Source organism: Oryctolagus cuniculus, chromosome 7, assembly GCF_964237555.1.
Source record: "Oryctolagus cuniculus chromosome 7, mOryCun1.1, whole genome shotgun sequence".
Taxonomy (NCBI): Eukaryota; Metazoa; Chordata; class Mammalia; order Lagomorpha; family Leporidae; genus Oryctolagus; species Oryctolagus cuniculus.
This window is the reverse complement of record NC_091438.1, coordinates 5,015,431-5,027,637: the sequence shown is the minus strand read 5'-3', so window position 1 is coordinate 5,027,637 and position 12,207 is coordinate 5,015,431. Positions and strand designations below refer to the sequence as shown.

The following is a 12,207-nucleotide window of genomic DNA, read 5'->3' as shown; positions in this document are numbered from 1 at the left end:
GCAACTGGAAACCATTATACTTAGTGACATAAGCCAGGCCCAAAAACAAAAATACCATATGTTCTTCCTGATCTTTGGTAATTAGTAGAGTACCTGAAAGGTAATGTATAAGAGTGAAATTGACCTTTTGAGATGCGATGATTTTTTAATAGCTCTTGTTTCAACTGTTGAGGGACAATTTTTTTTTTGTTTTCTTCATACTCTTAGTGTAGGGTTAATCTTATGAGTATAAAGTGAACTGAAAATAGATCTTTGTAAAAAAATAAGAATGGAAATAGGAGTGGGAGGAGGAAGAAGGGTGAGAGTGTAGGCAGTAGGAAGGGCAGAGTGGAAAATATAACTATGTTCCTGATCTGCATATATGAAATACATGAAATTTGTATACCTTAAATAAAATTTAAAAAGAAAACAGAAAAATTATTTTGAACTCTTTAGGAAAAATTGCCAAGGTTATACAAAAATCATTGCCACTATGCCACATCAACAAGTTCAGACTTAGCATTGTATACCTTTGAGGCAGATATATCCAGGGCATAACTTAACCTGAGAGATTAGGAGCTGCAGAGCTTGGTTTCTGTGTCATTGCAGAGCTACATGGCTGCCTTTGTATGCAGTCCAGGTGATCCTAGCAAGGTCTTGTGTTCCTACAGTCACAGCCACACGAGGTTCTCCGTGTTGCTCACAGCATGACCCCAAGTGCTGCACCTCATCCCGAGTCAAATGTCTGTCGCCTGTTGCCCAGGAATTTTCAATTTCTCTTTCAGTACCACTAAGGCATCCAGGATTATGCAACCTAGAGGTGAAAGGTTGTTAAGTCCCCACAGAAGCAACTTGGATCAAAACTGGGGATGAGAGCTAGAGATAAAGTGTTGTTTCTTCCTCTCTGGGTGGATCAGTGGAGTTTGAGTAGCTGTACATATCCTCTCCTGCAAAACTTAGCATCCTCTTACCAGAAAGGGGTGGATGACTCCTTAATACATTCTCCTATGTTTCCTCTCCTGCCTTTCTTGCGTTATTTCTCTTTATCCTTATTCTTGCTTCCCTGATACGAACGTTTCAGGCAACTATTAATATATGAGCTTTTGCCTCAGACTAGGTATTTTTAGGAAATTGAGTAAAAATCAAGGTTATTGAAGAATATCATACTGAAACTGACCTTATAAGTATTCTAGTCAAAGGATCTTTTGTTAAAACTGAGAGAAAGAGAGAGGAGGGGGAGAAAGAGAAAACTGAAGTCTTCTAGGACATAGATAAAATTAATTACTCAACTTAATTTCTCCAGGCTTTAGGTCAAGTAATTTTTTTTAATTAATTTATTTATTTGAAAGGCAGAGTAATAGGGAGGCAGAGGCAGGGAGGGAGAGAGAAAGAGAGAGAGGGAGAAAAAGGGAGAGAGGGAGAGAGAGGGAGGGAGAGGGAGAGAGGGAGGGAGAGGGAGAGAGGGAGAGAGGGAGAGAGGGAGAGAGGGAGAGAGGGAGAGAGAGGGAGAGAAGGAGAGAGAGAGAGAGAGAGAGAGAGAGAGAGAGAGAGAGAGATAGGTCTTCCATCCACTGGTTCACTCCCCAAATGACCACAATGGCCGGTCTGAAGCTAGGAGTAAGGAGCTTCTTCCAGGTCTCCCACACGGGTGTAAAGGCCCAAGGACTTGGGTCATGTTGTACTGCTTTCCCAGGCCATAGCAGAGAGCTGGATCAGAAGTGGAGCAGCGGAGACTCGAGCTGGTGCCCATATGGAATGCCAGCACTATAGGCGACAGCTTTACCTGCTGCACCACAGTGCCAGCCTAAGGCCCAATAGTCTTAAGTTACCACATACACATATACACACACACACATGCACACACACACATCAGTATGCATGCATATATATATACATGTGCACAAATATACATGCACATAACATGTGTATATGAGTGTACTTCAAAAAGTTCATTGAAAGGTAACATCGAAACTATACATTTATTTTGATGTCAAAATATCTTTTGAGATCCTTGCCTTGTATTTTTGTAGCACACATTTCTCACAAATTATGAATATTACTTCTTGGCACCAAAAATTTTTTGCACCAAAATAAGCTCAAACATTTGATTTTAATTTTCCACAAAACTCTGTCAATTTATTTATTTGCTTGAGAGGCAGAACAATGGAAAGAGAAATATAGATGGAGAAGAGAGAGAGGGATCTTCCATCCACTGGTTCACTCTCCAAGTGAGCACAGTAGCTCGGGCTGGATCAGACTGAAGGTAAAAGCTGGGAATTCCATCTAGGCCCCCACATGGATGGCAGAGACCCAGGGACTTGAGCCATCACCTGTTGCCTGTCATGGTGCATATTAGCAGGGAGTTGGATCAGAGTGGAAGCAGGACTGAATCTCAGGCACTTTGCTACAAGATGCAGGCATCCCATGCCAGGCCACAGTGCCTGCCTTGTGCATGACCTTCTTGACGTAACCTACTGAGTGCTGTATTATATTGAATAAGTGCAATCTTGCTTATTTGCCTTTGCTTTCCTCCTCAGAAATAGCCGACAAGATCTACAACCTCTTCAATGGCTACACCAGTGGGAAGGAGCAGCAGACAGCCTACAACACTCTTCTGGACCTAGGATCTCCCACCTTACATCGAGTCCTCTACCATTATAACCAGCACTACGAGAGTTTTGGCGAATTCACCTGGCGGTGTGAGGATGAACTAGGACCCAGGTAGTCAATGAAGCACATGGTCTGGTTGCAAGAGCCTTTGCAATCCCATGCCTTTCTCACACTGTAATACTGCATTCATGAAGGTGCAGCGATTTCCTGGCTGAGCTTAGGTGCTCAGAGGAGTAATTCCTTGGCTTTTAGACAGTTCAGAATGCAGATTAGTTTTGGATAAGCTCTATTTAAGTGGTCATGAATGCATTTCCTGAACTCTAAAAAAACGTTGCTCTTGACCTCCTTTATCATGTTGACACAACGTTCTTAATGCTAAAACTGTAGGAGCCCAAAGCTCAGTCTTGTGGAACGAAATTAGGGATTTTATTAATGAGATTATGCAAAAATATTTCTTGTGGACTTTACATTTATTATGAAAAGTCTACATACTTATTTTAAGTTAAAATCCATAGTCTCTTAAAAGGCAATGTGAGAATTGCTAAATACTCACATTGACAAATGTCTTGGCCAAAGCTAGGATGCATAGTGTTGGCCAACTCTGCTGGTCAAAGGTTACTACTTCCTAATATTCAATACTTCAATACCCACTACTTTTAGGTTATTCATCCCAAAGAGAACTGTTGGAAAGTAAGCAATAAGGAGTAAGAAGAATGTATAGAGATGCCACCATTTATTTTTTATTTATTTGGCTCTGTTCATCATGACTGAATCGCAGCATTAGAGAACAGACTTCCTTAGAGATATTGACATTTTTACATGGCCATAATAAAGAGAGTTTTTTTATAAGTGTTTTAACAAGATTTATTTATTTATTTGAAAGTCAGAGTTACACAGTGAGAGAAGGAGAGGCAGAGAGAGAGAGAGATCTTCTATCCACTGGTTCACTCCTCAAATGGCCACAATGGCTGGAGCTGGGCTGATCTGAAGCCAGGAGCCAGCAGCTTCTTCCAAGTCTCCCATGCAGGTTCAGGGGCCCAAGGACTTGAGCCATCTTCTACTGCTTTCCCAGGCCACAGCAGAGAGCTGAATTGGAAGTGGAGCAGCTGGGACCCAAACCGGTGGCCATATTGAATGCCGGTACTGCAGGTGGTGGCTTTACCTGCTACACCACAGTGCTTGCCCCAAGTTTTTTTTTTTTTTTTTTTTTTTTTTTTTTTTTTTTAATATTTTCACTTGGAAGGCAGAGAGAGATGGGGGGGTGGCTGGGCCATTCCAAAGCCAAGAGCTCAGAACTCAATCTATATCTTCCAGTGGGTGGCAGGTGCCTAGTGCTTGAACCATCACCTACTGCCTCCCAGGGTACATGCTATCAGGGAGTTGGAACAGGGAGTAGAGACAGGACTCAAACTAGGTGCTCTGATATATGATGCAACTGTCCCAAGTTGCGTCTTAATTGCTCACTGAATGCCAACCTCAAAGAGAATCTTCAAATAAAATTTGGCGCCTAAATGTTTTCCAATTATTTAGGGGCTCATGAAGAAAAAACAAAAGTAAGACAAGGACTGTTAGCCAGTAAGAGAGGGGGAAGAAAAGGGAGAAGGAGGAGGAGGAAGAAAAAGAGAAGGAGTAGCAGAAGAAGTAGAAGAGAAAATGAAAGGAAGAAAATCAGTGCTGCAGAATCCTCTGGATCTAGAGAACTTTTGCACTCGAGCCAGCAGGACGAAAAAATCACATCAGCTAGAAGTCACCCCATGCATCTTCCCTCTGACCCACGTGGAACAAGACCCAGCCTCAGTGAGCCTGTTGTCCTCTGAAATAACAGACTTCCTGAAAGTACCAATGTTCGGGACAGTTTCCTTTTGTTATCTTACTTTCAAAGGTTGGAAGAAATGTTAGGTTATCTTCCTGAAAGAAAATAATTTTGTGTGTAAAGGCAGGCAGGCTCTTTCTACAGTCCATCAGTTGTTTCCCAATGTTTATAAGGGGTTGTAGTTCCTAGCCAAACCAATGCCACTACTGTGGCTTTGTTCCATTTTGGTATAACCCAAACCCGGGGTTATAAAGTAGATGCATTTTAAGAGAGATATCCCTTCACTCCATACCCTAATCTTATTGTTACTCACATCTAAGATTATGCCCTCTCTCCACACCTGACAATTTCTCCCCCACCCTTTGACTTCTCCCTCACTCTGTCTCTTCCTCTCTGTTCTGTATTCCTGACTTTTCTCTCTTCCTTCCTTTCTTCTGAGTGTGCATATACAGTTCTTTCTCAGTGAACAGAAATGTTACAATTTAAATAGCATTGAATAGCATCGTGTATATCATCCTGATTTCTAAGGACACTGGAGTCCTTTTAAAAGTTCTCTTTTGTAAGTCGAGAGTCAGAAGTAAAATTGGCTACTGAAGAAAGGGAGCACAGGAAGAATTGTGGATCTTCCTGTAAAGTGAAGCCGGCTGTTGACTCTACACCACCCTCCCCAAACTCTCCTCCCAGGGGGCTCTTCCCTGTGCAGTACCAGCCTCTCACAGCTATGGATTAGAAGACATTGAGTGGTTTCACAAGCGTGGGGAAATAAAGTCTTGCTTTCTTGTGTCATGGATCTCCGGGAGAACTACAGGAAAGGAAAAGTCTTGAGCAACATGGGGCCCCTTTGGGGTGAGCGTGAGAGTGAGTGACAGAGGGTGGTGGTTCCTTCTTCCTGGGAGCAGAAAGGACTCACCCCCTCGATTCCAGTAAACCCACGTCCACTGGAACTGCTGGAGAGCGCCACACGGAGTCGGGGACTGAAAACACCTGGAGAAGAACGCTGGTTGTACTGTTCCTAAGAGAGACGGCTGCAGACTTCGAGGTGGTCAAAGGCAGACCTAGTGTAATTTTTTAAGTGAGCAGGGAAAGCAGGAAGAAAGACTCCGAGGGCTACTGACGTTCTCTGTTTGGGAGGATGGCCAGGGTGTGTTTCCTTATCCATCTGTTGAAGGCGATGTCGATGCTCCCTGCCCTTCCTTTTCTCCCACTGCCTCGTCCCAAGAAGTCGTCAGCAACTAAAGGCATCCAGTGGGATGGGTTAAGAGGAGAGGCCCCAAGGACCTTGTTGGTGACAACTTCTGGAAAACCTGCTTGGCCAACTGCACAGGCGAACGGGGAAAGTACAGATCATCTGTCTGAGATGCTATTTAGTCGGCAGGCAGAGTGTTTGTTTGATTTCCTGCGACCCACCATTGCGGATGAAGCAAATGCCACTTCACGTCACCCCCAGCCTGGACTCTGCTGCGGAAGCTCCACACCTTCCCTCCAATGTCAGCTCCACCCATCGCTCAGCCTGCCCTCTTAGGAATGCATTGAGGTCACCCCTGGGTGACGCTCTTTGCCAGGACCCAGGAGAGGAATGAAATGAATGTGGTTATTGTTCTTTGAAAGCTTGCTCTAAATGGGATGTAGAAACTTTGAGTTTCTGGAAGGAATTGTTGATTAAACTAGACAAGGGATGGTTCCTCTTTTGAGAATTTAGCCTGACAGTCAACACACTGGACGAGGAGTGGTGTTCATTAAATCTTCCAGAACAGGATTTTGTAGCCTCACATGAGCTTGTGGGTCTGTGGCCACGTAAGGCTTTGAAGAACACAGGTACAACTGAGTGAGGGAATCGCACTCCGTCATCCATCCCAAGTGATCAGAGTCAAAGCCAGTGAGGTCTGAGGACTGAGAACTGTCCAGAGGTCCTTGCCTCTGATGCCAGACCCAGGTACCAGGAAGAGGGAGACACAGTGAGGTTGTGGTGACATTCCACTACCCCCAGATTTTTGCCAGAGACTCCACACTGTGGCTCAGAGCAGTGACTTCTTTCCAGTGTGAACTTGGGCAACCTTGTTCTCCCCTCTCCTTTCTCTCTGATATCTGCAGTGGCTCAGGCACCCTCTAATCCCCTCCCTTTCCCACTTTTATGGAAAAAAGGGCTTAATTGCAATGGCAGTGGCCTCCTGACTTTCTGAGAGATGGGGGAAGGAACAAGAGTTCACCTGAGGTTAATTAAGTGATATATGCAACTGAAAGTCTGCCTTACCTAAGTGAGGACCCCATGTCAGAGGGAACTGAGGGCACTATTGTCCTTGCTCTTTGTACACTGTAATTACCTCAATCTAGGCCTAACTGGTGACATTGGATATCCCCTTCAGTGCAATATACTAGATGCTTTTTACCAATTCAGAAATAGCCTTGAAAAGAGAAATATTCAGCCAAGCACATTATTTGTCATTTAGTGATGATAAATTACTGGCTTTAAAGGAAATTGATTTGATTTGTCTCCCAAGACTGCCAGCTCTATGATTTTTAAAAGGTTTACGTTTCCACTAAAATATTGGTGATTTCTCTCTTCTTTATTTTTCCTTCCTTCATGTCACCTCTGTTTCTTTTTGGAGTCTGCCCCACTTACAGAGCCATCTGATTCACCCATTCCACAGATATGTGTGGGGGATCCACTCTTCTAAGTGCTGAAGGTAGCAGTGAGCCAAACAGACGGGGCTCTGCCCTCCAGGGGCGTGGGGTCTCACACTGACAGTGGCTCTGCTTATTCCTGCCTCCCTCTTCTTTCTAACCCGTGTCTCCTGAACCTTGATCCCTAGGAAAGCCGGACTTATCCTTTCCCAGCTTGGTGAGCTCAGCAGCTGGTGCAACGGACTTCTTCAGGAACCCAGGATAAGCCTGCGCCGCAGCTCCCTCAAGTACCTGGGCTGCCGCTACAGTGAGATCAAGCCCTACGGACTTGACTGGTCCGAGCTCAGCCGGGACCTCAGGAAGACCTGTGAGGAGCAGACCCTCAGCATCCCATACAATGACTATGGGGACAGCAAAGACATCTAGCACCGTGCAGCCAGGGAGTGGCTGCCAGAATGAAGCCAGAGAGCGGGGAGGGAGGCAGCTGGCTTGGTTTGTGGATTTTTAATATTTTTTAATGGAACATTAGCACCTCCATAAGCAACACCCAAAGCAAGGGAGACTGGCCCCTCGCGACTTCTTCAGTTTGCTGTTCTCCATCTGCATGAACGACACCTGCCAGCCAGTGCCTCCAGCAGTGCTTTTTCTTTAGAAGTTGAGTTTGAGGCTTGTTTTGCCAGTCATTTGTTTTCCTCATTGGTCTTTCTCCAAGAGGGTCATCAACATGCTCAAGAAGTTCTGTCTTGCTTCCCATGGAAGGTCTACCAGGTTGAGGCATCTGTGCCTCAATTTCTGAGTCCACTGCAGTTGGGGACACAGGTGAGGCCAGAAAGCTGTTAGCTCTGCCTTCAGGCATTCCTTAGGAAGCACCTTACTCTGGGAGCCCACACCCTGCTCACAAAGTTAGCAAGAAAATGAGGGAAGGTGGTGCCTGTCTGTGCTTCCTGTCTCTTCTCCCAGGCCTTCCCATTGCTATCTCCACACCTCAGAGGTGAACCCAGCTTCCGTGGTAGGCCCCCGGGAGCCACTTGGGTGTTTTAAGCCAGAACTGGGATTCAGTCTTCCTCTGACAGATCTCTATCATCTCCTTGGCACAACACCCCTCAGAGAGGCAAGGAGATGCCACTGCGAAATCTTCTGGAACAAGGTGTTTTTCAGAGACAACAAAATGCTCCTGGAAGTGCACCTTCAGAGAAGTCTACCTGGGCAACTCAGACGTCCACGTTCTAGAAAAGAAGTGGAGTTCATTGTTTTACAAAGCTCCCGTGCCTCCTTTGGATGAACTTCTCTGGAGCCGTAAGTCTAAGCGTCCGGATTCTCTTCACTCCCTGAACCTCATACGGATAAGGCTTGATTGACATGTGACCTGGTCCAGGAGGGGTCCAAACTTTCTTGTCAGTGTTTTAGTGAATTACAACTATTGTTGATGACACACATGGAACCACTGTCCCTTCTGCTCTTATATTTGCTTAACCATGTTTACCAGTTCTGCAAGTTATTCCTGTGATGAACATCAGCAGGACGAAGGTCACTGCCCATTGAGTTGCTGGGTGTAGGCAAGTGCCACTGACTGCAGTGAAGGGCTGATAGGGCATCTCCACCCTACTGCCCTGGTGTTGATGTGGGCACCAGCAGAAGCCTGGGTAACAGGAAGCTCAGTCTTTCCCGAACAGCCATTCAAGGCCATTTGGACCACAATGGCTTTTGTCGTCCACACCTGTGAGGCCCAAACACGTACATCAGCCACCTTGCCTTGTGCTGGGGTAGACACAGGAGGGAGATCTACAAGGAGAGGCAGGATCTGTAAGGCCAGTGTGAACTATGCTGAACTTTGCTAAATAGGAATAGTGGCAGGTAGGGTTGATGGGGTGTTTATTGTGTGCCAAGGCACTGCAGTAAGAACTTCACACATCAGTGAGTCCCCACAACAACCCCTTGCAGAAAATGTTGTTCTTATCTCATTTCAGCCATGAGGAACTGAGGAGACAGAGGTAACGTCTCTGGCCTCAGTTCTCTCCAGCGCTGTATGCCCCAGCATGGTTTGAGCCCAGGCTGTTGGACTTCAGAGCACAAGATCTTAACCACCCTGCAATCCTCAATACCGCTGTCAGGATCTGCAGCATGCGACTGTCTGAGTGCTAAGCTCCACAGGGACCTGCCCAGGGAGCTTTGCCTTTCCCTAGTATACAAGGCATGGGTGTGCCCGCTGTATGCCCACTGTGCCGTGGAGGGGAGGAGCCAAAGTGAGCCCTCACCCACGCAGCCTCCCCACTGGTGACAGGAATGAAGCCTGTGGTAGGACTGAAGGCACCAGTTCAGCTCACCCCCTTCCCTGTTTATTTCCAGAGAAACATTCAGATCTTTATATCATGCTCTCTACAGAGATGTGCCTGCCACAGAGACTCCCCTCCTTCCAGAGCAAAATGCTGGCAGAAGACTGGGCTGTCTCAGTGCAGGACCCTCAGTTAAGGGGCAAGCGAGTGCTCTACCACTGCCGGAGAGGAAGCTGTCACAGGCCGATGGGCAGGGCCTACAACACCTTGTTGCCACTGTTGCCTCCTTTCATTCATGTCATTGTGGGACGGTGGGGAGGCTGCCAGTGCCTTCCTGCCCCAGTGTGGTGAGCTGGGAGCTGACGGGCAAGCGGGAGGGGAAGGATGCACTGGGGTCATGCCCTGACCCCTTCCCTCTATTTTAGACGCCCTGCGCCCTGTCTTCCTCTCTCCTGGCTGTTCTCCACCCTCATGAGGCTGTCCATCACCCATGCACCCCCATCCCTATCCTTTGCTTTGCCTCTCTGTGACCCTCCTCTACTCCCTGCTGCCCACAGTTCTCGTTCTGATTTTGTTACCCTTCATGTCCCCTCACTGTGTGTGTGTGTGTGTGTGTGTGTAGGGCATGTACACACGCACACATGCACATCCAAACATACACATACCCCCCCAACCACACACACCCCTCCTGTGGCTGTGTCCAACTGACTTTCAAGTTATAGAGCTCAATCAATATGAATTATCTAATGAGGGTAATCTCAGGATGGTGTTACAGCTAAGGGGAGGATTTCTGTCCCGGGAAGGCACCGTCAATCACATCCTGCTGACACTGCCCAAAGCTGGCTGGGAAGAACCCATCTTGGCTAGGAAAGAGGATGCTATGGGACCAGTATTAAACCTCAGATTTTCAAGCTGCCAAACCAGGTCTTAAGGGAGTGCCCACATCCACCCCCACTCTCCCAGCTCTGGCGGCCCCTTGAGACCTCTGGTGTTTCCTCTTGAATGTCCACGAACCTCTGTGTTAGCATTAGACCTTTAACCGCGCGTGCATCACTTTCCATGGAGTATGGTCCATTCATTGTTTTTAGTTAACCTCACTTCCTGATACTCAGATGTTCTATTAAAAAACTGAGTGCGAAGAAAACACCCACCTTATTACTGTAGAAGGAAGAAAGAATATAATGTGGCCATCTTCAGGTATAACAGTGTTGTTTAAGAGAGAATTATTGTGTGATTATTAAAAATTAAATAATCGACTAAATAATAAACAAAGCTGTTGGTAAATGTTGGGTGTGTGGATGTTATTTGTGTCATTCAACAATGAGTAATCTGTTGGGTCTGCTGGGGAATTGCTAAGGCTGAAGAAGTTGTATCTTAAATGCCAAGTGTAGAGGCCAGTGGCCACATCCTGACTGCAGGAAAAAAGTAAAACTGTCTGTTCAAGCAAGCTATAAGTTTATTAGTGTGAAGTAAAAGGTCTTATCTTCTCTCTACCACTTGCGGCAATGATTAATCAATGACATGTGTACCTACTGTATCCCAGACATGGCATATGCTGTGGAGGATATGTGCTTGTTCTCTGAGCCTGAGCATGGTGTTTTATGTGGACATTTAGACACTGAACTATCATTGCAGGAGTGAGGAGAACTATGACAAAGAAGCACAGGGTGCGTTGCAAGTTGCTAGGATTTATCCTACGGACATGGAAGAGAAACATTGCAAAAGCTCCCCCGCCCCCCCTCGCCGACACATTCCTGTCTTGCATTCTGTGAAGGCATTTGGGATAGGCTGGCTGTTATGAAATACTTAATCTCTTTTTTTCTCTCCACAATGCAACTTCAGATGTTATCTTGGCTGTTGCCAAAATGTGATTCCCTTTAAATTCTTCAATAATCAAATGTTAAGTGTTTGGGCTTAATAGGCCCTCTTGAAAAGTTAGGATCAAAGTTGGACTTCCTGCCTAACAGGGATGATTAAAAGAAGTTGAAGACTGTGGTGGTTTTGAACCATGGTGCACATTCTTGGAACCCCTCCTCCCATCTAGAAATGTGCTCTCTTGTCTCTTTCCTTGAATCTGGGCAGGTTTGTGACTCTTTTTGGCCAACTGATGAAGATGGAATGACAATAGGTAATTTTCAAGACTGAGGCACAGAGGCAGGGGGGCCTTTGCATACTCCTCTGGAACTCTTGCTCTTGGAGCTCTGGGCCACCTCACAAGAAATCCAAGGCCACCATGCTGGGGCCACCCTGCTGGCAGGCCATGTGTGGGAACTCTTGTCCACAGTCCCAGCCAAGACAGCAGACACGAGAGGGAGACTGTCTTGGATGGTCACGAGGAGGTCCTCTGCCAGTTGCCTACCAACAAGCAACTTGCATCAGTGCTACGTGGGAAGGAAGATTCACTCTGCCCAGCCCCTCCTGAATCCCTGAGCCCCCCACCCCGGTTACATAACATGATAAAATAGTAACTGTTTTAAGCCACTGAGAGGGTCTTTTACATAAAGGGAGTCTGGGAGCCATCTCGTGCCAAAGCATCCACGTGGGCCCTACAGTGGGCATGAATTCACCATGGAAGGAGCAGAGGCCACATGCAGGCTGGGCTTCCTGTGCAGAATATCCACTTTACCAAAGGGTAGCAAAAATGAGGGCGAGACACTGGAGCCCTATAATGCTGACAGCATGAGCCTCAGAGCCTGGATGGAAACACTGCAGAAGGGGAGCCTTGTGGCCGGCGCCGTGGCTCACTAGGCTAATCCTCCGCCTTGCGGCGCCGGCACCCCGGGTTCTAGTCCCGGTCGGGGCGCTGGATTCTGTCCTGGTTGCCCCTCTTCCAGGCCAGCTCTCTGCTGTGGCCAGGGAGTGCAGTGGAGGATGGCCCAAGTGCTTGGGCCCTGCACCCCATGGGAGTCC

General features: G+C 46.8%; 1 protein-coding gene across 4 annotated transcripts in view; it reads left to right on the top strand.

Moving 5' to 3' along the window:
• The window catches only part of ASTN1 (astrotactin 1), a 338,979-nt gene extending 328,398 nt beyond the window's left edge, over positions 1-10,581 (top strand). For all 4 annotated transcript variants that reach the window (XM_070077167.1, XM_070077166.1, XM_051858230.2 and 1 more), the window contains 2 exons: positions 2,517-2,700; positions 7,213-10,581. In XM_070077167.1, coding sequence (XP_069933268.1) covers positions 2,517-2,700; positions 7,213-7,450 — 422 coding nt within the window. In that variant the 3' untranslated portion in view covers positions 7,451-10,581. The remainder of the gene's footprint in view (positions 1-2,516; positions 2,701-7,212) is intronic.
• Positions 10,582-12,207: the final 1,626 nt, after the last annotated feature.